General features: G+C 39.7%; 1 protein-coding gene across 10 annotated transcripts in view; it reads right to left on the bottom strand.

Annotated features, from left to right (window-relative positions):
* TNS3 (tensin 3) overlaps positions 1–26,154 on the bottom strand; it is a 245,005-nt gene that overhangs the window by 116,737 nt on the left and 102,114 nt on the right. For all 10 annotated transcript variants that reach the window (XM_038173696.2, XM_038173695.2, XM_027451289.3 and 7 more), the window contains 2 exons: positions 15,195–15,236; positions 340–389 (listed from right to left, as the gene is read on the bottom strand). In XM_038173696.2, the coding sequence (XP_038029624.2) occupies positions 340–389; positions 15,195–15,236 (92 nt within the window). The remainder of the gene's footprint in view (positions 1–339; positions 390–15,194; positions 15,237–26,154) is intronic.

Consider the following 26,154-nt stretch of genomic DNA (forward strand, 5'->3'; position numbering starts at 1 on the left):
CCAAACTGTAACAGACACTAATATAATACAAATAATTGTACAGGTACAATTATGTACAAATACTGTTTCCTTTACCTTCTGCTCCTTCCCCCAGTTGAGGGTGAAACCAGATACCTTACCTGATACCTATATCCTTCCTAATAGAATAATCAGAAGATGACAGTCACTAAGTTAAAAGTAAGCTCTTCAAATATGCCCAGCTTTTATCTCACAGAGGGATAGTAAAATTTAACTTTGCACAGCTGGACATGTCTCAGAGAAAGCTATCTCAAAAATCTAAACCACAAATAACATGACAGCACTTGACACTACTAAACCAAATATTAAAGGAATACCTACTGTGATCCCTTGTCACAACTGAAAGAGTTCTTCGAAACACTGCTGGAATTCTGGAACAAATAAAGCAGAGGGGTCAATCCAGTAGCTTTCTTGCTGCATTTATGTCAGTGTTCCTGCTTCCCTCCCGCCACCACCCTCCTTTACTACGTCCCTCCTGTGAAAAACTATTACAACAACAGGATAAGAGAGTAGCATCTTATGTTTTAATCACAACTGTAAACACTGTGGTTATGAACCAGGTTATGTCCAACTCTTCATGCAGAACATACACGGACTCACTACTACCAGAAAAGTAATGGTTGTCTAACATCGTTGAAGTCTTTGGTAACTCTGCACTAAGATTAAAGTGGACATTCAAGAGATTTCTCAGAAGCTGGAGCTTGAATTGATAATCATTTTGTCATTTCTTATCAGAGGAAGCTGCTATGTGACTGCTCATTCAGATTAAACAGAGGTTTAGTCATAACATTTATCAGGAAAGGTAGAAGCAATGGATAGATCTATGTGACCGACAAAGACCACGGAAGTAGAGGCAAAGATGTTCCCCTAATTCCTTTCTACTTACAAAACCAAAATTAACTGAAAAACACACTGAAAGCTTTCTCATGGATTTCAGTTTTTACCTATTGACTTACTGTAGCACTTGTGGTGTATTACCTATAGCCTTCACAATCCTAAGAAAGGATTGAATAAAAAGAAGCTGAAAATACCATGAAGTTTCCTTATTTTCTGTTGTTCTATTTAAGCAAAGACAAGAATTCATGGAACTGGGAACAAGCACTTCAGTGAGGCACACCTTTTGCCATCAGGTGTACTTGTTTAAAATTTGCCAGAACAGCTCAGTTCCAGAAATTCTGGAAGGAAACATGCCAGTCATGTGTTTGTATGCGTCCTAGCTTTTGATATACAGTGCCACTGTGTGGAAAGTTTTAAGGCCTAGCACAAGTTTTAGTATATATCGTCCACATAGCCAAAACAGACAGGGTTTATCAGTTTTCCAGCTCTTGCCCTTCCACTATATGAGCTTTTCTGTGCATTTTTCTGTGTAGTAAGTATAAATTCAGGGCAGGAAGATGGATGAGGTCTTTCTCTAATGGAGTTACTGATGCATGATATTAAAGTGAACTTCTGATTTTCTGTATAAAAAGATGTATCTAAATGTAAAATTTGTTTTTGATGCTTTTCTTATTACTATTTAGTGTTAGTGTAATAATAGCTGCCCGTTTTTCTGAAAACCTATTCTGGAAGGGTTTCTGTCCCCTCTAGGTTTCTCTGTTTCTCTCATTACATACAAAGGGAACTTAGGTGACTACCACACAAATAGACTGAGTCAATGGAGTCACTGAGACAGCTAAAATTAGGTGAGAGAAACTCTATCACTAAGGTTCATGGAGGAGAAAATTGTTACACTCTTTAATGCATAGTTACTCTCACTGAACAAAGGGGAGTACAGAAGTCATACTAAATTCTCCTAAAGCAAAATCACTTCAGTTCATGCTTCTGCTTAGACTTGCAGGACTGTTACTGGAATAAACTGAGTATATGTTTCAATACTTTCATAAGAGAATCAGTTGATAGGTACTCAGGTTTGCAGTCAGAAGGTTTAAGCGTTGCATGGTCTCAATAGCTGCAATACTCTCATCTGTCATTATTGGTTCTCTTTTACGCGAATACTTTGATTAAGCATAAGAAACTTCCCATGGTCTACAGATGGCACAGAGAACTACTAAATTTTATTTAACCCTTCAAAGATTGTCTTGTACATTATATGTTGACTACTGTCGGCAAATGGACAAACGGTTGTTGGCTCTTGTTGACAAATGGACACAGTTAAAAACATTCCCCCTATTCTTCTGCATGTTCTCTAGGTTCTAGTCACTTCCTCCACTCCTCCATGTCTTGATGCTAGTGATGTATCCTCTTTTTTTTTTTTTTCTTTCTACTAATTGTTTTGTTTACTAGTTGTTAATGACTACACCACTATCTTTTCCCCTCACAGAAAAAACATTTAGTAAAATCCAACAAGGAATCATAAGAATCATTTAGGTTGGAAAAAACGTCTGATATCATCAAGTCCAACTGTTTACCCAGTACTGACAAGTCTACCACTAAACCGTGTCCCTAAGCATCATATCTACACGTCTTTTAAATATCTCCAGGGATGGTGACTCAACTACTTCCCTGGGCAGCCTGTTCCAATGCTTCACAAACCTTTCAGCGAATAAATTTTTCCTAACATCCAGTCTCAACCTCCCCTGCTGCAATTTGAAGACAAGAAGTAATGCATGGCATGTCAGAGAGGCAAAATGATTGCTGAAATATCTTTTTAAAGGTTTGGTGAAACACACACCATATATACACACACCTAAATGTGTTCTCAAATGCATGAAGAAGCTGTAAGAGCATTTCTTTCAAAAGACAATCTGTAAATGTGAGCCATATCCTTCCATGCTTCTGACTTAATTTAGGTTTAATAGCTAATTAAAACCAATCTTGAACTTATGTAACTGTCTTTAATTTTTCCATCATCTCTGCTATTTCAGGTTAATTTCACTAATACCAATGCATTCCTCTTCATTTAGAGCCAAAACATTATATATCTAACAGCAGAATACCTGTTTCACCAGGTACAGAATACAGATGCATAGGGCAGACCACACATAAAGGCAAAATCAACTCCATCCATGGCTAGCCCTGCAAGACAGCAAATAGAGGATAGCACCTCCCAGGATCGATGATCACAAAGAAATTCTTTCAAAACTAGATCTGATTTTCATTTTGTGTTGAGGAAAGGAACAAAAAATAATTGCTCAAAATGAGGTGTTTAATTACTCATGGATAAAAAATCAGAGTAGTAATGAGCATAGATCCAGTGGAAACAGCGCTTCTGTTGCCAGTAGGGCAGACCACCTCAGCGTTATCTGTCCTTTGAGTTTTTCACATGTTGTTTTCCCCTGTTTCCCTAGGACTGCCTGGCAATGCAAACAATATAATCACTCATTTGAGAGGTAGAGTTCTAAATAAAGAAAACTTCTTCATTTTACCTACTCATTCAATTTTAGTGACTTTTTAAATATATAACACACAGATCAATCCCAAATAATTACAATAAAAAGTTATCCCTAGTAAGTGAAAAGAACCTTTTGGTGAGATAAATTTAGCTAGTCATTCCATGAAAGCCAGAAGGGGGAAGCAATTGCTTTTCAAGTGACAAGTGCCTTCTCTCCAGGCACAGAATGATTCTATTGGGGAACAAATTCTTTGTATATTACTGTATGCTACTGTCTTTTTCCGGTGAAAATTCAAGCCATCAAGCTCTTCCTTTTCACATCCTCCTTGCTCCTTTTATCATCTTTGGCACCTGCACCCAGTTGTAGGTTCAGTGCAGAGCCTGCTAGGCCAACTTTCTCAATAACGCAGTTCTCAGAAGAGACCACCCCAAAGACCACCAAAAATTTGACGCAGAAGCTAAGAAACAAGCCCATATTTGATTCTACATAATTTTCACCAGATCACAACAGTCATCAGAAAGTAAATGTCCCAGCATAGCTTTGCTCTACAGATTCCGAAAAAAAAAAAAAAATCATTACACAGGTACAGTACAGGGCATCTGACATAGGTATGGCTGCAATGGTAGCATTGAGTTTCCAGACACTTTCTGCACTAGTCCAGAGCAGAAGGAACACAGAAATAACCTGTAATAACCTAAAATAAGAAACAGAAAGAATAAGAAATAACCTTCCTGACAAGCCCACATCCCCTCCCTATGAAGAAAACCTATGAAAAAAAGGCTGTCTCTCAAGAGAAAAAATGAGGATTATGAGGATTATAAAGTAAAAAAAAAAATCATGGCTATAAAAAATGTTTTTAAAAAATATATCTGGATCTGTATATGCATATATGTATCTGTACATCCTTTCAAAATCTTGAATACAACTTTGATGAATAATAGTTGGATGATGATTAGTACACACTTCATAGGCTAAAACCCTCATTAATAAAGTCTCAAAGAACAGACAGTTTATGGAAAGGCTAAATGGTGAAGGGTGATCAGTTTTGCCCGGATAAATTCATTTGTATAGTGTCAGTATAGCGCTTTACTATTTTTTATGCAGCAGTCTGGAAAAATCAAAAACCTATTGTGCAAACTGCTGGTGTCCAATACCAAAGCAGAACTAGACATGTGGGCCACACGTTGGGTCAGAAATACCAGATGTCACACTGATTTATCTGGTTTGAGATAAGGCAGTCTAAGGAATGAAAATTCAAATGACAAATCATTCAGTAGCCTTTTTCCAAGGCCATGCTTCTGGCACTGAAGAACAGTAATGCAATGTCTGCTTAAACGCGATCTCAGCAGAATACAAGAACTACTGGATTCAAGGACTGGGTTATTTTAAGCGGCTGATAGCTCTCCATGAACTACATGCAGTTCTGAGTAAAAGCATTACTGAAAACTCATGCCTGCAGGACTGGATATGCATTCATCTAGTTTATCTTCTCTCTCAGGCATCTTCTTGGCGTGAGCACTAACAAGTGTAAGGAAGGGTCAATGAGCAGAAACTACAGCTATCAGAAATGTTAAGTGAAATGCAACTTAATGGATGATCTGTAACTTAAAGAATCAGGGCGCATTTTGGAAGAATGACAGACTTATTTGTGATATAAATATTTTATTTATTCCTATTTTTAATGTTGATATAAACACCAGGCAACTTGAATCTCTATATAAAATTAAATGCATTTTACATAGCTTTTAATTACCTCACAAAACTTTTTGCCACATAATTGTTTGAAATACCACCAGTTCAAAGAGCCAAAAATACAACTATTAATAGACAGATAATCAAGAGAACTGAATGCACTTCCACAGAGTCATAGAATGGTATGGGTTGAAAGGGACCTTAAAGATCATCTAGTTCCAATCCCTTGCTCGAAGCCCTATCCAGCCTGGCCTTAAACACTTCCAGGGATGGGGCATCCACAGCCTCTCTGGGCAACCTGTTCCAGTGCCTCACCACTCTCACTGTGAAGAATTTCTTTCTTATATCTAATCTAAACTTACCCTTTTTTAGTTTATAGGCATTATTCCTTGTCCTATCAGTACCTCCCCAGCTTTCCTGTAGGCCCCCACACTCCCTTTAGGTATTGGAAGCCTGCTATAAGGTCTCCCTGGAGCCTTCTCTTCTCCAGGCTGAACAAAGCCAACTTTCTCAGCCTCTCTTCACAGAAGTGCTCCAGCTCCTTGATCATCTTTGTGGCCCTCTAGACTCATTCTAATACTTTCATGTCCTTCCTGTGCTGCGGGCCCCAGAGCTGAATGCAGTCCTCCAGGTGGGGTCTCACAAGAGCAGAGTAGAGGCAGAGAATCACCTCCCCAGCCCTGCTGGCCATTCTTCTTTTGATGCACCCCATCATACAGTTGGTTTTGTGGTCTGCAAGAGCACATTGCTGACTTATGTTGAGCTTCCCGTCAACCAACACCCCAGGTCCTTCTCCTGAGGACTGCTTTCAATCCATTCTCTGCCCAGCCTGTATTTCTGATTGGGATTGCCCCAGCTCACATGCAGAACTTTGCACTTGGCCTTGTTCAACTTCATGAGGTTTCGCACAGGCCCTCCTCTCAAGTCTGTCAAAGTCCCTCTGGATGGCATCCCTTCCCTCTAGTGTATCGACCACAATACGCAGCTTGGTGTCATCAGCAAACTTGCTGAGGGTGCACGCAATCCCATTGTTCTTGTCACCACAGAGATGTTAAATAGTGCTGGTCCCAATACTGACTCCTTAAGAACACCACCCGTCACTAATCACCACTTGGAGAATGAGTTGTTCACCACAACACTTTGAGTGAGATCATCCAGTGAATTCCTTATGCACTGAGTTGTCCATCCATTAAAGCTATGTCTCTCCAATGTCAAGTCAAGGATATCACAGGGGTCAGTGTCAAATGCTTTGCACAAGTCCAGGTAGATGATGTCAGCTGCTCTTCCCCTATACACCAGTGCTTGTAACCCCATCACAGAAGGCCGGATTTGTCAGGCACAATCTTCCCTTAGTGAAGCCATGTTGACTTTTACCAGTCACCTCCTGATTTTCCATATGCCTTAGCATAGTTTCCAGAAGGATCTGTTTCATGATCTTGGCAGGCAAAAAGGTGAGACTGACTGGCCTGTAGTTCCACAGGTGTGTGGAACTTTTTCTCCTTTTTAAAGGAGAAATGTCTTTATTGAATTTTAATTTTATTATTTTTTAATTTATTTATATTTATTAATTATTAAACGATACATTTAAAATGTATCCTTTTTCTCCTTTTTAAAAGGGGGTCATGTTTCCCCTTTTCCAGTCAGTGGGAACTTCATCAGATTGCCACTTCTCAAATATGATGGACACTGGCTTAGCAACTTCATCCATCAGTTCCCTCAGGACCCTTGGATGCATTTCTTCAGGTCCCATGGACTTGTGCGCCTTCAGGTTCTTTAGATGGTCTCATACCTGATCTCCTCCTACACTGGGAGGTCCATCGCTCTTCTAGTCCCTGGCGTTGTCTTCTGGTGCTTAGGCTATGCGGTTAGAGCTCTTGTTGGTGAAGACTGAGGCAACATAGTCATTAAGTACTTCAGCCTTGTCCACATCCCAGGTGACCAGGTCTCCTGTTTCCTTCCAGAGAGGGCCCACAATTCCCACAGTCTTCCTTTTATCGCTGACGTACCTAGAGAAAACTTTCTTATTGCCTTTGATGTCCCTGGCCAAATTTAATTCATGAGGATGGACTTTAGCTTTCCTAACCCGATCCCTGGCTGCTTGGGCAATGGCTCTGTATCCCTCCCAGGCTACGTGTCCTTGTTTCCACTCTCTGGAGGCCTTCTTTTTCTGATTAAGCTTGGTCAGGAGCTTGTTGCTCATCTGTGCAGGTCTCCTGGCATTTTTGACGGATTTCCTCTTTGCTGGAATGCATCACTCCTCACTGCCATCAAGATCCTGAACTCCACCATTTCATGATCACTGCAGCCAAGGCTGCCTTTGACATTCATATTCCCCACCAACCCATGCTTGTTGGTGAGAATGAGATCCAGAACAGCACCTCTCCTTGTTGGTTCCTCTGTCAAACCTATTTTAACAAAGTTATCTATTTTAACAAAGTTTATGATAATATATTATATGATTATATGACAATATTGTATGATAATATTGTATGATAATATTGTATGATAATAAAGATTATGATAATATTTTCATTCTCTAACCATTCTCAAGTTCTCTAACCTGTTCTAAGACATAATGCAACAGTTTTGTACACTTTGGGATACTGAAGACAGGACAATGAAGTACACCAGTCATGGGCTGTTCCATGGTTATGACTCCTACTGTCACAGTAGTTGCTTTCAGAAGCTACATGGAAACATCGTTAGATGTCTTGCATGAGAATTAAAATTTCCATAATCTTTTGTCTTCTGGTTTTAGAATGATTCCTAATGTGAGAAATTAAAAAAATATATATGTATTGTGAATATAAATAGTTCTCTGTTACTATATTCCTGCAGGAAATGTTAAAATAAATAAGACTTTGTTATAATTGATTCTCTGAAGACAAGTTTTTTAATTTCTACTGCAAATAGCTTTTTGGCTGTACACTTTATTTTTGTTCTGTATACTGCATTCTGTAAAAGTAATCTGTTCACCTGTATAGTATAAAAGAGTCAAGACAGATGTGCCCCCTGCAAGCAAGCAGCAGTGTCTGCAGAAGTTACAAATCCCAGCTTGCTCTCTCCCTGCTAAAAACCAGCTTGACTTTTAATCAATCACGGGAGTCATTTTGCTCCCATGATTCTTCCCCTAAACACAGCAGTCAAGATAGGCCAGGCTGCCCTAAACAAGTTAACTACGGGACTCTGTAATTGAGTTTTTGGGCACTTGTATTTGGAATTCCCTCTGCCAGTTTGATGCACTAACAAAAAGTCAACCAGGGCAGGAAGACCGTTTTCCAACTCATTTAGGTTCAGAAGAATGGCTCTGCCCAAAGCCTCAAAGATCCTTCTATAACTGGGTCTTCAATCCATCTTTTTTACTTCTCTGAAAATTTGAAATTCATAGCAAAGAAAAGGCACAGAAAAAAAATTGTTTCTACTAAGGGAACTTCAAGTGAAAATACTAAATGTGCCCAAGTTCCATATTCAAGTAAAAATGAGGCACAACTTATGTTTATATTACATGGCCAAACAGCCCAAAACTCCCACACAGGCACAAACAGTAAAGGGGAAAAGAACACAGGAGAATAGACGTTGGGAATGACAAAGACTATCAAAAGGAAGTCTTTCCCCAAAGCCTTGGGTGTCCTTACAGAACCACTTCATCCCTCTGCCAACTGAAAAGGAAAGACCCATTGCATGGGTGGAGCTGAGTACGACAGCCCTGTCTGTTCCCTGCGTAACGACCAGTGCAAGTAAGAAAACTCAATGGGTGATGGTAGTAGGAGACTCTTTTTCTGAAAGGTAAAGAGACACCCAGGCACCCATTTGCCTATTTGATCTGCTCTTGAGAGAAGTCTGCTGTTTGGCAGGGGCCCATATCAGGGATGTCACCAAGAGACTGTCAAGCCTTGTACAGCCTAAGGACTATTACCCACTGCTGCTTTTTTACATGGGCACCAGTGATGCAGCCAGGTGATTGCACAAGTTGCAGGTGTTACATCCCCGGAGGTGTTTAAGGCCAGATATCCTTGTCCATGGCAGGGGGGGTGGAATTAGATGATCTTTAAGGTCCCTTCCAACCCAAACCATTCTATGATTCCATGATTTTACCTCACACACAATTTTACAGTTATACGTATTTCTATTTGGAAATCCGCAGCACTTCTGAACCCTTAGTTCTACAATGTCAAGATTAACTGTTCATACTGAACTTCGTGAAGTTAGCAACTAGCCCTAACCCCTACTATGTAATACACAATACTACAGAGAAACCCTGCTTAGGTTAGTTAGTCATGTCAACACTGGAATGTAGCCAGGATACACAGCAGCCTCTTTCAAGTCATTCCAAAATCGTTAGTGATTTGCATGTGCCTTGCAACATTGCGACTTTTATTTTAATGGATAACTAATAAGCATGCATAAAACCATCAGAAAAGTTAAATAACAATTGGAATGTCTCACTATAAACATTTCAGGAAAAGGGATAGCAATTTTTTAATTTGGGAGTAGTTTTTAAAACAGCTGGGCTAGCTGGACATTTCTGAGTAGATGGTGGGAGTCTTTCATACAAAGAATGCTTCAGCAACTCATCTCTTACAAATGACAAATATTGCTTGGCACCGGAAAGAGCAAAGGGAAAGGAATTCACAGATCCAACATGATGAGTCTGCAAAACTGTTTGCAGTGTGTTCCTGTTGTTCTTGCTAAAAGCTGCAAAGCTCTGACTCTGCCATAGTAAATTCTCTACACCAGCTAGACACTCTTAATCAGTATCAAGCTATGAGACATTTTCCAAATGCCTCAAAATATTACCATTTTTTGGTAACAACAACTGCACTGTGTTTCTTACTCCTCAGCAGAAGGGTTGGTATGTTAGCCTGAATGAAAAGGAGCTGACTAACAGGAATGAACAATAAAGTTAAAATTCAGGTAACTCTAACATAACAGATGTCCTTGAAGCAGCATCATACTAGCCACAATACACACATTGATTACAATTATCTGTAGGTATGATCTTTTTCCTAAGCTGTTAACATACAGTTGTCTTCTGTGGTTAATATATACTGCCTGGTAGCAATGAATGATCTTTCCAAAAATATTCCTAAGTCTCCAGTGAGATTCAAAATGTTTTGGTTTCTCTTCCCAACCTTTAGCCTCTTATTTTTCTCCTTTGCTCGTTATTTCAACTTCCTGCTTTTCTCATTCAGGCACACGCTGTGCACTAATTCAATGCAAAGAAGGCCAGAGTTTCTCTTTTAAGAGCTAATCAAGATACAGACCTCATTTCTGACAAATGTAATTTATTTCACACTCTTCTCTGTTGCCCCGTTTCCCCCTTTTATGCAGGAAGAGTCTCACACTTCCATGTTCTCTGTTTTTTTTTTATTATTATTTAAATTTTACTCTTTTTGAGTTAATTTCAGATCAGTATGCTCAGGCTGCAAATGCATGAAACTGCTGGCACACAGCAGTGCCGAGACACGGCACCAGTCTGCAGGCTCCTCCAAAGGCAGATGACAATGGTCTGTTTTGTGAGCCTAAGAGATCCAGGTGAGTTTGATCTCACCAGGAAGCAATGTGCGTATCTCCCTTAATACAGACCATTATGTCAAAACTAGAAAATGCACAGCACTATATTATATGTTATTGTATTAGTTAAAACAAAAAAGTGATGCAAAATACAGACAGCTCATTGTATCTGCTGACAACAGATGAACGTAGGTCACAATGCTGCTCATAGGTAACTCAATAATAAGGTTACTCAGAGGGAATATCTAAAAGGCTAGGATCAACAAGATAGAATTCACCCAGCAAGGGAATCATCCAGCAATCACTCAGAAAGAAAATTCACCAACACTTCGATACTGTCATTTACTATTTTGGGAACCAGAGAAGCAGAAGTTTTTCAGAAGAAAACTAGCAATCACAAGGTGTTTTACTGTTCTCCCTTCCTGAGGCTGTGTGACACTGGGAATACAGAAAAAGCCATTCTTCTTCCAGGGGAAATGCATTTGACAAATTTCTTTTACAAAGACAGACCATATTGCTACTTCCATCACCTCTCCTTAGATTAATTTAAAGCTGCTGCAAAGATGACTTCTATACAAGTTGTAAGGAACCCCTTAGCTTGTATACAGAGAAAGCAGAAAAGATAGCAAAGGTAGCTTTGCAAGCCTTACGTAGCTAGATTTACTTCCCCAAGGAAGTAAAAGTCCATATAGCAAGAAGTGAGTTCTACACACTTCACCATCCCTCTTCTATGACATTGCCCATATGTAAACTTTCACCCAAGGCACAGTTCTAATCTTAGAGCTGTTTCACATAGCTCTCTACAAGACCAAAGTTCCACTGCAAACATAAGGGAAACTTACTATGTCTGTATTTAAGTATTATTATGTTGACTATTATGTAAGGAATTTACCTCAACTGACTGAAATGTGTTCCAGCTCTGGTTGTAGCACAGCTTCATAATTACTTCAGAGGTTTGAACAAGTTTCCTGAATGAATACTATCCACAGGCAATTCAATTAAGCACAGCAGACAGAACAGGGTATGCAACAAGTAATGTAAATTACTACATTAATTTACACCTACTACATTAAGGATGAGGCTCTGCAGAATTCCTGTACAGCATGGCTCAATGACTCTTAACACAAAGTTCCTGTATGTGTGCTCTATTTCCTAATTCTCTAAAAACAACAGTGGTATCTACAGTGGAAAGAAAAGAATGTGGTGGCAGAAGAACAGATCAGAAGTAGATCTCCTGAGTTTGTCTGACCTTGCTGAAGATGCAAACTGAATCAGATATTCATCCATAACTTAGCCCTTTACTAACAGAAAATTACATGTGCTGATGGACAGAATTCTTGGAAAGAGACAAATCACTTCTGTCAGCCTTTAGTTGAACCAAGAAGCCTTGCTTTCTTGTTTTTAATATGTCAATATTAAAATGTAACAAAATTTTGGCTCTGACACTATCTAGAATTCAAGCCCAAACCTCTATGTTGATGTTTACACAGCTTTCCTGCCAAGCAGTAGGGGCTGCCGTTAGAAATATTTTTTAGTAGCCACATTGCTGGGAGAAAGCAATATAACTTTTCTTTCCTGGACCAGATGTTACAAAACAAGATAGAAAGGAGATGAAAGAACAAAGAAACACCAGAGCCAAAGAAGGCTCAGATGGGTTAAAGCAGTCTCTTTCAATTTCATTAATACAACAAAAAAAAAAAGAACAAGAACGTGTGATGTTTTCACACTGTTGGCTAGCTAAGATAAGCTCTTTTACAACCATTCTCTTCCTCCCCCTCCTCAAAGAAACAGGGGGAGAAAATATGATGAAAAAACACCTCATGGGTTGAGATAAGGACAGGGATATCACTCAGCAATTAACCACTACAGGCAAAACAGACTCTGCATATGGAGACTAATATAATTTACTGTCTATTACTATCAGACCAGAACAGTGAGAACTAAAAGCAAACTAAAAACACGTTCCCTCCCCCTATCTTCCCACTTCTACTTTCTCCCCCTGAGTGGCACAGGGGTACAGGAAGGGGATTTGTGGTCAATCCGTAACACTGTCTCAGCTGCTCCTTCCTCCTCACCCTGTTCCCCTGCTTCAGTGCGGGGTCCCTCCCACAGGATGCAGTCCTTCCTGAACTGATCTTGTGTGGGCTTCCCACAAACTGCAGTTCTTGAAAAACTGCTCTAATATGGGTCCGTACCATGGGGTCCATCCATCAGGAGCACACTGCTCCAACCTGGGTCCCCCATGTACAGCAGCTCCACCAGACCTCCTGCTCCACACCAAAACAGCTGTTGTGCAGCTATTTTTTCCTTTCTTAAATATGTTCTCACAAAGGCACAACTAGCATCACTCAACCTTGACCAGTGGCAGGAGGGAGCTGCAGGGTGTGAGCTACAGTTATGGATCACAGAACCAGAGCTGCAACAGCCCCATCAAGGCACCACCTGCATCTTGCCACTAACACATAGCTTGCCACTAAGACTGTCTTCAAAATTGCTAGCTGTGCATGAGCTACCACATGTACAGAAAAAAAAAAAAAAAAAGGGAGGAGAAACATCTTCGCTTGTCTAGTAAGCTACCACTACAAAGAGAAAGCTCCAGTGTGTTCAGATGTAAAAAAATTAAGCTAACAACTTCCTACTAAAAACAACAACAACAAAAAAGATTTTCCTCACAATATGTCTCATTATTTTGCTTCACATTTCTTATATTAGAAACAGCTATCAAAACCAATTAGTCACATGCATGTAACAAAGAAGTTTGTTCTGTTCTGTTTTTTTTTTTTTTATTTATTTTTAGGTGATTTGTCTAAAAAGAAGAACAAAGCAAATAGACAAAATTTTGTCACTAGGTATTTTAGCTGTTTTCAATAAATATGACCTAGTAACTTGAAGATTACTGCAACTTTACAAGAAAACACTGGATAATAGTATGCATCCAGTGTGGATAGAGAATACTTTGGCTGTACAAAAAACATTATTGCCACCCCAAATAAACAAACTATACTACTAACAACAAAGTCTTTGTGATGGTTTCCTGCCTACATAGGTAGTCAAGGATCAGAATTCTTCACAGTATGCAAAGAGCGACACCAGAAGAAGCCTGCAGCACTGAACCACAGATGACACTGGAAAAAAGTGCAACATGCAAGACAAACACAGTGAAATAGATGCTCATTTATTGCAGTAGAGAGCTGCTCTTTAACGATCAATTGGTGAAGGCCGCATGTCTTTTAAGTCTTTACCCTTGCTCCTTTTTAAATGCCAACTTCAACTTACAGCGGTGAATCAAATACCTGCATCACAGTTAACAGATAGTTAACTATAGTTATCTACCATGATTTATTTCAGGATCAGAGAAACCTGGCATCTCTGATAAAACATAACTGCAAAGGTTCTCAAAAAGACCTTTGTTCCTTCCTTGTTTTACTTATTTCACAGAAATTGTGCTAGAAATATATTCATACGTGATACCAGTATTAAAATATTGAATAATTCCCATTCGCAGAATTTTCTACATCACTTAGAAGGTAGAACTTAGAACTTAAAATAGAACTTAGGTTCTATTGCACTACAGTTTATATATTATTATTTCTTGTACCACTGGAACTACACCAGCAATAATAACAAAGAGTTGGTAAAGAACATCTAATTTGTTTTGTAAATAGTGTGGCACATTTGAACAAATAAATGCAAAAAGATTGATTACATATTGACCACAATAGAAGAACTTTAAACTGTTCTTGCTGAAAAAAAGCCTCTTGAATTCCTGAACCCCTCTAAAAGTGACCAGTCTACAAACATTTTAGTATTTCTCTTTAATTCTCCTCTGCTTGACTTAGATAAAGGAACTGTTATGGTTTTGGTTTGGATACAGTTAATTTTCTTTGTAAAAGCTTGTATGATTCCGTGCTTTGGATTTTTGATGACAATAGCAGTGATAACTGAACAATGTTTTTTGTTGTTGCAGAGCAGTGCTTGAACAGAGTCAAGGACTTCTCTATTTCTCATGCTGTCCTGCCAGTTGCTGGGAGGAGAGACACCCAGGACCAGGACAAACTGACCAAAGGGATATTCCATACCGTATGACATCATGCTCTGCAATAAAAGCTGGGGTAAAGAAGGAGGAAGGGAGCACTTTCAGAGTGATGGCATTTATCTTCTCAAGAAACCATTATACGTGATGAGCCTGCTTTCCCGGAAGTGGCTGGATATCTCCTTGCTGATGGGAAGTGGCAAATGAATTCCTTGTTTTGTTTTGTTTGCATGTGCAGCTGTTACTTTACATAGTTAACTTCTTTATCTCAGCCCATGAGTTTTCTCAGATTTATTTACCTGTCTGATTCTCTCTCTTATCCCACCTGGGGACAGTAAGAAAGCAGCTGTGTGGTACTTGGCTGCCTGCCATGCTCGAACCACAACAAGATCACAAAGTTCATTTCATTGTTCATGCATAAAATGGGGGAGGTGGGGAAGAGAGCACATAAGGAATACCAGAGACAATTTTACACAGTGTAGAAGCCAAAGAGCATGCCCTGAAAAGAGCTAGCATTTAACACTTTGTAAGGATGTAATAAAACAAGCAATAACAAAAAGGAAAATAGCAGGCCAAGCAAAAGAAAAATAAATAAAATTACTTACAGTTCTGGTTACATGACTTTTAAAGGCCTCAAAGTTGTTTTCCTGCAAAATGAGAAAAATGCACAAAATGGACTTTATTTTTCCAGATAGCTAAAATATAAGAAATCTCCTTCTAACATATTCACACAATTAAAAAAAATAAATGAATCATTCAGAAGTACACACACATTCTACAGCATTAACAACCAAACTATCTTTCAAACAGATATGGAAAACAAATTGATTTTACATCATCAGATGTAAAATTCAGATTAACATCATCAGATGTTAATTCAGATTTTGTAAACCAACGTTCTGAGGGTGCTTTACTCCAAGTTACAGAATACATAGAGAAAGCTATGCTGTGCATTTCCTCTTTTATTTTTTTCCAATTTCTCATTCTATGCTTTTTGATGGAAAAGAACACTTGTGTGGGTTATTGATAAAGTGAATTATCTTGGCTCAGTCTTTAAGTACAATGTAAAAATCTGTTTGCAGATTTAAAACACATTAAGTTGTATCTGTTGAAATTTAAGGCAAACCTTTTAAGAAGTTTAGCCAATTCGCTAATAGGAAAATCTAACTGGAAAAAAATAATCACCAGAAGTACAACCATCAGTACGTGCTTTTTTAATTATGACTCTCCAATTGGCATGAAATTAACATAATGGAATAGGGAAGTACATTGGCAAGATCAGGTAAAAAGACCTCGAGTCTTGCTTTAGACTTCAACAAGGGCAAGATTTGGCATTTCATAAAAGCAAATAACCTAGATTAGGGATTTCATCATTCAGTATCATGTGAGAACAACAGAACTATTTCACCTTGAAAAACACTCAGCCAAATGAAGTAACACTGGAACTAAATTGGTGCTATATAAAACTGCACCAAACTTCAGTGTGTTCTGTTCCACACATCTAGAAAGAGAGGCTACTGTGCATAAAGCAATATATAATGTTTAACAACTTCGAAATATTACTTCAAAAGACAATTTCAAAATCTGTGAGAAAAAAAACAATTCACTCAGAAGACACTGAAGCATTCAAACTGCCAAGACAGGTTGTGGATGCCCCACAGAATGGTTCGAGTTGGAAGACATGTTAAAGTTCATGTAGTTTCACCCCCAACCCCTCCATGGGGGATGCCTACCACTAAATCAGGTTGTGAACATCCTCTGGTTTGCACAGGTCCACCACTCAAGTCTGTCAAGGTCCCTCTGCATGGCATCCCTTTCCTCCAGTGTATCAACCACACCACACACCTCGGTATCATCAGCAAATTTTAGGTTCCTTAGATGGTCTCAAACCTGATCTTCTCCTACAGATCATTCCTCCAGTCCCTGCCCCTTTGTCCTCTGGGACTTGGGCTAATGTGGGTAGAGCACTTGCCAGTGAATACTTTGGCAAAAGAGCTGTTCAGTACCTCAGCCTCTCTGTGTCAGCTGTAACCAGATCTCCTGTTTCCTTCAGGAGAGAGTCCACATTTCCCCTAAACTTCCTTTTATCACTGACATATTTATAGAAGACCTTGGCCAGATTCAATTCTATCTGGGCTTCTGTTTTTCTAACTTACTCTCTGGATGCTCAATGTCTCTGTATCCCTCCCATGTTATCTACTCTTGCCTCCACCCTCTGTACATTTCCTTTCCATTAGTGCAGCCAGAAGCAACTTGTTCATCCATGCAGGCCTCCTGGCATTTCTCCCTGACTTACTGCTGCGATGCATCGATCCTGAGCTTGGAGGAGGTGATCCTTGAATATTAACCAGCTTTCTTAGGCTCCTCTTTCCTCCACGGATTTGTCCTATGGTACTCTACCAAGCAAATCCCTCAAAAAGGCTGAAGCCTGCTCTTCCAAAGTCCAGGTCTGTGAGCTTGCTGTGTAGGTATGTAGGTAAGAAGGGAGGAAGGGAGGAAGTCATATCATGTGTCTAAGAGCATTGTCCAAATGCTTCTTGAACTCTGGTAGGCTCAGTGCCATGACCGCTCCCTTGGGGTTCCAGCATAGCATAGAATCAATATAGAATATCCCGAGTTGGAAGGGACCCATAAGGATCATCGAGTCCAACTCCTGGCACCACACAGGTCTACCCAAAATTTTAGACCACGTGGCTAAGCACACAGTCCAAACGCTCCTTAAACTCCAACAGGCTTGGTGCAGTGACTACTTCCCTGGGGAGCCTGTTGCAGTGTGCAACCACCCTCTCGGTGAAGAACCCCTTCCTGATGTCTAGCCTGAACCTCTCCCGCCTCAGCTTGAAACCATTCCTGTGGGTCCTATCACTGATGACTAAGGAGAATAGAACAGTGCCTGCCCCTCCACTCCCCCTCACGAGGAAGCTGTAGACTGCAATGAGGTCTCCCCTCAGCCTCCTCTTTTCGTATTTTCCTCTTTTTTACATCAAGTTTTCACTTCTTATCCTAAACTCCTCTGAAGTGTTGCAGAATGCCAATTTAACAGCTTTTTTTTTTTTTCCAGAGATGACTACATTTTATTTTAGCAGTGGATGAAGTGATCCCTGTTCTGTATAAAATTTCTATGTGAATTTCTCAACCTTGAGAAACTATTTCTGGACTCTGGAGGATAAAGATGCAGATGGAATGTTAGTTGTAATGGTAAAGCTGTTATTACAGCTGCGGTCTAGCTGACTGCAATTTGTAACAGGATAACAGGATCCTGAAGCCTGAGGTACCCTTGCAGAACAACTTCACTGCTCTGTGGACTGAAGAGGAAGGATTCATTATATCATGAGAGACACTGGCCCTGACACTAAGCCAGCTTGATCTTCTCCCTGTATAACAATTAGTGCAATCAAGAAAAGGCGATCAAGAAAAAGTAATAGTTTTAGGTGACTCTCTTCTCATTTGCCAGCCAGAACCACTCTCAGGAGAGGTATGTTGCCTACTAGTGACTTTGCCAAGAGACTACTGAAACTTGTACAGCCCACAGACTATTCCGTCCAATGCTCTTATTTCACGTGGGCACGAACACCACTGTCAAAGAGCAGTCCAAAGTATGTCATGAAGGAATACAGAGCCCTCGGAGCTGCTGTAGGAGGCTCTAGATCACAGGTGATCTTCTCTTTAATCTTGCTGGTCAAAGGAAAAGGCTTTGAAAGGACCAGCTGAATCCAGCAAATCAACGACTGGTTGTGGAATGGGTGTCATATTCAGGGATTTGACTTTTTAGACCATGGGACCCTGAGGAACCTGGTCTACTGGGGACTGATGGGACTCATCCGTCAGAGGGGGGGAAGAGCATCTTTGGCTACAGTTTTTTCAAGCTGGTGAAGAGAGCTTTAAACTAAAGTTGCTGGGGAAGGGGAACTCAACCCGCCCAACTTTTATTGGCAAGCATCAGCACTAGATGCCCAGGATTCTTCCCCTCTCGAGAGACCCCACCTAGAGTACTGCATCAAGTTCTAGACTACCCATCACAAGAAAGACATGGACTTGGACCAGGTCCAGAGGAGGGCCAGCAAAATTATGAGAGGACTGAAATACCTCTCCTGTGAAGAGAGGCTGAGAGAGTTGGGATTATTTAGCTTAGAGAATAGAAGGTTCTGGGGAGACCTTATTGCGGCCTTTCAACAGAGGGGGCCTACAAGAAAAGACAGGGAGAGACTCTTTGTCAGGGACTGTAGTAATAGGACAAGTGGTAACAGTTTTACACTAAAAGATGGTCATTTTAAACTAATCATATGAAATCATTTACTACAATGGTGGTTAGATACTGGAACAGGTTGCCCAGTGAAGCTGTGGATGCTCCATCCCTGGCAGTGTTCAAGGTCAGATGGGATGGGGCTTTGAAGGTGCCCCTGCCCACAGCAGGGGGGCTAGAACCAGATGTTGTACAAAACAGTCAATGATTCTTTCTGCTGAACCACCTTGTTGACCAACTTAAGGACAGTGAAGTAATTTACAGCTTGGTAGATGTTAAAAATAAAATTTAAAGCAGCACATACACACTCAGGAACATGTTTCCCCATCCTAGGAATACCAGCATTTGCCTAAGATGGGTACCCCAGCGTATGTGTTGACAAGTACTCCAACATACTCACATGGCCACACAACTCCCCCATGCAGACATCAGTAGCGTTACCAACTGAAAGTGTGACTCCAAGACCTGCTGCAAGAACCATGCTTTGACACAGAGCTGCAGCTTTTCAATTGTCAACTGTTTTTTTTGGCAGGTCACTGATGTTCATTTTTTCCCTCACAAAGATTCCACCACAGCAAGGAAAAGAAAATAAACTCCTATCTAACAAAAAAACCAAAATCTTATGATCTTAAAAACTCAATGCCAAAACTGTGAAAGTCCTCCCCCTCCTTCCTACATCTTTCTACTCCAATTTTCTCCATACAATTCGACAGGACTTGAGTCCTATTCATTTCAGGTACACCATTTCCAGTTCCTCAGTTCTTTCCCACTCAGAAAACATGGTGCAATAGGCAAAAGACCTGCACCATCACATGGAAAACATGACTGCAAGCTAAAGTACCTCATTAGGTCTCGTTTTGTTGTTAATGTGAAAACATTAACATAAAGCAAATTAGATCAGGATGACTTCTGACGTAACAGTGAACTAAAATTGAATGGCATCCTAGAGACTGAACATTAGTTAAGCAATGAACAAACATGACCCACTGCTATACGATAAAATAATTGGACAAAACATCATAATTTAACATGGAGGATCATACTCATTTGCTTCACAGTTCTGTCTGAAAACAGGGAGTCCATGCATAGCTGTGCTTTTTAAAATTAATGACTATCAGAAAATTTAATTTTGAAATTAATTGTACTGAATTTGTTGTTTCCTTCTGAAAGACAGATTACCAGTCCTCCATTGTGCTGTGGTACTCAGTTGTACAGAAACAAAGAAAAAAAAAATATATATATATATATATATTAATGTTTGGCTGGAATGCTCTTCAGGGATGTCTACCCTTCTTTCATTTTACATATTCCAATGTAGACAAAGCATTTTCAAAGATTAATTAAAAGCAGACTTACAAGGGACATGAGATCTGTCACTCTCACGACAAACCACATGTGAAACAAGAAAATTATGCAGAACAGAACAAACCTACTCTGGAGCATGCATTTTCCTTTTACAGCATTGTCAAACACAACCTATTTGCTGCTTAGTAAAGTCAAACAAACTTGAAAAGTTTCTATGACAACTTAAAACTAATGACACTGAGGAGTTTGAAACACAGATAACACATTTAATTTCCCTGTAGCTAAAATAAAGCTGGGAAGGAAGAAAGAAGCGTATTATGCCTTGCAAGAACATCATGCTGCTGGATTTAGCTGGCATGGTGTATAACGTCACATTTCTGGAAAGCAGATGCTTCTGCTCTCCCGGAGTACCATATTCAGCAGGAAGGTTAGGAATCAGTTTGGAGAAAACAAGCAAGCAAGCAACATGCACTCTCCCTCCTGGCAAATGTAATGACTGGTTTTTGAATCTCATATACAGTGCACAGCTCAAATCAGAAGTACTACTTTTAATTATTTTTTGATATATTTTTTTTTGTATTCAGTCTGATTCTTTGTCCCTTTTACAGCTAATATATTTATGAACAAGTCATTGACTGCCCTTTAAACTTCTTTTTTTTATCCCCTACTTTGCAGACCCATGTGGTCCATGGTCTTAAACTAATAAGCACCTGAAACATAAGAATAAAAAATAAAACCCATATAAATGCAACATAGAGTTGCCCACATCAAACCCTTCTGGAGATCCATAAATTCAAAAACATTTGAAAAATAATCAAGTCAAGTGCTTCAATTCAGACAGCAGCTCACAGGTTTTGTCACAAAGGTGTCTCATCAGTCCCTGCGCTTCTGCTTCCTATGGCACTGGGAGAATATGGCACCAACGAATCAAGAAAAATAAAAAGCTTATTAGTTAACAAATCTGAAAGAAAGGAAGAAAAATCTCAGCTCAAATCTTAATAAGGCAACACTGAATAGCAAGAAAAAGCCATGTTAAAAAAAAAATCACTGCACCTTTGCTTACTCATCGGTTCAGCAAAGCTGTATTACCAAAAGCAGAGAAATGTTATTTCCATAAAGGTTTCTCCAATGTCCACTTATTTCTTTTCATGGGGACACAGGCATTATGGGCCTGGACAGTGTCAAAGCAGGAAATGAACAGGAAAAATAAAAATAAAAAAAAACTCCACTAAATACTCCCATCCTTTATCAACAAACTACAGAACACAGTACTTTTGCATTCCTCTTTCCATGATGTACAGCCATTTTCATGAGTTACAGCATGGAACACTTGCTGGAAGAACTGTTCTTGTGAGACTGAGGAAGGGAGACCAGGAAGATGATAGCAACAAGGGGGTCTGCTAGGCTGGGTGTCCTTTATCTCCACCAAATCATGCCTGCTACGTGTATCGTGCTGGGTTTGTGTACATTTCAGCAGTTCTGTGAGCTAAAGTTTAGATGCAGTAAATGGGGAAAAGAGTCCCAGTAAATGTTTATTTTCCTAGTTTTCCACACCTAAGATTTCTATTCTCCTGCCTGAAAGAAGAAAGAAAAAGAAAAAAAGATAACCCAGAAATGAATTAGCCATAAGTTACAGAAATATACCACAAGTCAAACCCACTTGATTCAATTTTCCAGTGAAGCTTTTACTGATTTAAGCCAAAAACCAAAACTGCAGCTGGCAGAGCAAAGTAGTTGCATGTGTCAATTCCCAGTTCCGCTTAGTCATTGTCACTATATTGCAGGATATCTGAAGGTTATACGTGCTTAACCCAAGTTAACAATCTTGTATTTTCTAGTACTTAGATCCCACTTAAAATGAAACTGGAGAATGCAATCCTGCAATCCTCCATCTACACGGCCAGGCCTTCCCAACAGCACATATGGTAATTCAGCCTCAGATTTCTCAGAAAATCTTTTGCAAGCTCACATTAACAGGAAATAGGCTGTGCTCCACGGGAAGAACAGACTGCTTCACTTTTTTTTTTTTTCTGTGAAGATGCATGTAAAAAGGAAATGAATGTGATAAGGATAAAAATACACTTTATTATGTCTACTGACCTTTCTCAGTCAAAGCATCTGGGGAGGACTGCACTCAACAGTCACCATGGTAAAAAAGAACAGGAGGGTTTTGCTAAAAGGAACTTATTTTCTTTCAAACTGCTACAATACTGAATTTTCCTGTTTTCTGTTCTCCTTTCTTTTCCCCATATATGCTTGTTTCATTTTTTTCTCCTTTGTATCATTATGCATTTTCACTAAAATTCACTGCTTAGAAAATTCTTCTTAGAAAATGTTGCTACACTTCACTTACAAGCGAAGGTATCAGTCTCTACACTACCTCACATCTCAAGTAAAACTGAGATACGTAATTAGTATGAAGGCACCTAGCTGCCTTTGTGATGCCACCACTCACTTCTTTAACAAGGAAAACAGAACTAAGCAAAACAAACAAACCAAAAAAAGAAAACTAGAATCCCCCCTTCTCTCTCCCCCCCCAAAATTTTTATCAAAATGGCTGAGCTTCCACTGTAGCAAGATAGTTAAATAAAATTCAGTTTTAAATGATGTCACAATTAAAGATAGGTAGCTGGGAAAGTGTCCTCTTTTCCTTTCCATATTGCAACAGCTCATTATGGAATGTGATGTTTAAATGGCAGCACTACAGCTATGAAGAACTTGACAAGCAGTTTAAAAAAAAAAAGAAAAAAAATAGGGTGTAGAGGTTAAACATGAAATTTCTCTGGTAAAGATCTCTACTTAACTCTGCCTTAAAACTGAGATGTCATGCAGTGATAAGGACCATTCAACAGACAGAGTCAATTTAAGATAAGAATCTATATTATGTTAAGAGGTTCAGGCCTTCACATCACATTTCATTACTGCAAGACATGGAGCAGGACATGTGATGGACCTCTAAGGAATTAAGATTTCATTTCCTATATTCTTTTTAAAGGTACATGCCATGCAGGATGAAAAAAAAAAAAATCAGTAGAGGAAACAAACTTACTACTCTTTTGATGTACCTTAAACTGTCATGGAATACTTCCCAGAATCAAAAAAGGACCTCAAAATAATAACCTTTCTTTGGCTTTTCTTTTATTTTTATCTTTTTAAAATAATAAATAAAATGAAAAGAAGTTGGAGCTTCAAGGTTAGGACCTATCCCTTCCCTTCTTTTTGTAGTATTAGAAACGAGATTTAAGAAAACACTTACTTGTTAGGATTCTTTTTATTTAAAAATGTTGATTTTTTTGGAAATGTGTTGATCTTATTTTCTATCCTTCAAAAATAAGATCCAACAGTTCCAGAAAGTCCATTTAAATAGAGTTGCCAACTTTGATTTTTAAGAAATTTTAGGAGAACTGTTACATAGGTTCATTCAGTTTTTGGATACAAAAACAGTGCCCACAGCATTTTCGTTTATTTATTTATTTAAATCTTTCCGTCTTCCTACACATCTCTGCAATGAAAGTCTATAGCCACAAGTAACCCATGAAATAAAATGAAGGGCATCAGAATAGCTCTTATTTTGCTAGATACTTGATTTGAATTAGTAAAGCAGGACTAAAATCATCCCTCTTTCTCTGGACTAAAGACTGTATGTGACAACATCAAGCAAGTAGTATTTGAACACATAGCAGCTTGTTTATATTTTAGCACGTGAAGTTCCTAGCAGCTGCATTGGGTTAGTATATGAGGGTCCTGATGACCTTACAAAACTTCAAGATACGTGGCTCATGAGAAATGAAAAGAAAGGATTGCTTTGGAATCAGACATCCAAGCTGAAAATAATCAATAGAATCCACATTCTGAAGAAAAAGAGCATCTGTGAATTTCATCTGTCTTCAACAGTCTTCCAGCAGCCATGACACTGAGAGTTTAACTACACTTCTTGCTATAACCCACATTAAGAGCAGCAAATACAGGCAAGTGGTTAATTATATGTAGCAGTAATTTAGAGTGGGCTTATGTATTGCTTATTTATATGAGAACTAAAAGGTTGGAATTCCTTGTCTGGAGTGAATGAGGACAAATCCACGTTTCAGTAGAGAGTTGCAACGCAGCAACATTTTAGTTACTTTGACCATGGTACTGCCCTTCCTGATTATCCAAAGATCTCAACTACTTGTCCTTCATGTTCTCAGTATTCTACAGTCAAAATACAGGAAACTTGCTTACGGCTAATATGGTCACAGGTGATCCTACTTCAGAACAACAGAACTCTTCACTAAACAGATAGTTACATTCTTAGATTAGGTGTTGTGCTATGTCACATCAAAAGCAAAAAAAAAACCACACCAGTCAATCTCACTGTCAGTAATAAGTATATAATGAAAACAGAATCATAAAACGGCTTGGGTCAGAAAGGACCTCAAAAATCATCTAGTACCATCCCCCCGTCATAGGCAAGGATGCCACCCACCAAATCAGGTTACCCCATACAACCTTGTCTTGAACACCTTCAGGGATGGGGCATCCACAGCTTCTCTGGGCAACCTGTTCCAGTGCCTCACTACCCTTACAGTGAAGAATTTCCTCCTCATGTGTAATCTACATCTATCGTCTTTTAGTTTAAGAGCATTCCCTCTTACCCTATCATTGTCTACCCAAGCAGAGTCCTTCTCCATCCCTTTTATAAGAGCCCTTTAAGTACTGAATGGCTACAATGACGTCTCCCTGGAGCCTTCTATTCTCCAAGCTGAACATCTCCAGCTTCTCAGCATTTCTTCGTAGGAGAGGTGCTCCAGCCCTCTGATCATCTTCATGGCCCTCCTCTGGACTTGTTCTAACAGGTCCACATCTTCCTTGCGCTGGGGACCCTGAACCTGGATGCAGTAGTGCAGGTGAGGCCTCACAAGGGCAGAGCGGAGGGGGGCAATCATCCCTCAACCTGCTGGTCATGCCTCTTTTGATGTGTGTTGGAAGAAGCCAGGTAAAGGCCAAGATGCAGTTGGCCTTCTGGGCTACAAGCATGCACTGCTGGCTCACGTCAAGCCTTTTGTCCACCAGAACCCCCAAATCTTTCTCCACATGGCTGCTCTGAATGAGTTCTTCTCCCAGCCTGTACTCATGTCTGGGATAGCCCCAGCCCAGGTGCAGCACCCTGCACTTGGACTTGTTGAACCTTATGCAGTTCAAATGGGCACACTTCGCCAACCTGTCCTGGTCCCTCTAAACGGCATCTCTTCCTTCTTTGCTATCAACGGCACCACTTAGCTTGGTGTCATCTGCAGACTTGCTGAACATACACTGGATTCCATTGTCTGCATCGTTGATAAAGATATTAGACAGTACCGGACCCAAGACAGACCCCGAGGAACACCACTCGTCACCAGCCTCCACTTGGACATAGAACCATTGACCACAACACTGACCCTCTTACAGTGGGAGGGACTCTGCTCACCCAGCCCCCAGCTAGAGGTCTGGGGACTCAAGAGATGTGGGCAGCCTGACCACCAGTGAAGACCAGGGCAAAGAAGTTGTTAAGTACCTCAGCCTTCTTCACATCTGTAGTTACCAGTTGTCTGCCTTCATTTGTCAGAGGTGGTATGCTCTCCTTAGACTTTCTTTTGCAGGCAATGTACGTGCAGAATCCCTTCTTGTTATTCTTTGCATGCCTCACAAAGTTTAGTTCTGTCAATGCCTTGGCTTTCCTGATCCTGCACATCCAGACAATGTTTCTATACTCTTACTAGGGCACGTGGCCCTGTTTTGACCATCTGTGCGTTTCCTTTTTTTGCGTAAATTTGACCAGCTGTGCCTTGTTCTGCCATGCCAGTTTCCTACCTTCCCTGCTTGATTTATTACATATGGAAATAGAGAGCTCTTGCACTCTAAGGAAAGTATCTTCAAACAGTTTCCAGCTCTGAAAATATATTTCACCTACAGTTTTGCCTGCAATAATATTAAACAGAATTCCAATTGTTGTGTTTTTTTCCTAGAACTAGTAAATGTTTAATTCAGAGACCAAATAA

This window comes from Anas platyrhynchos, chromosome 2 (genome assembly GCF_047663525.1).
Source record: "Anas platyrhynchos isolate ZD024472 breed Pekin duck chromosome 2, IASCAAS_PekinDuck_T2T, whole genome shotgun sequence".
NCBI lineage: Eukaryota > Metazoa > Chordata > Aves > Anseriformes > Anatidae > Anas > Anas platyrhynchos.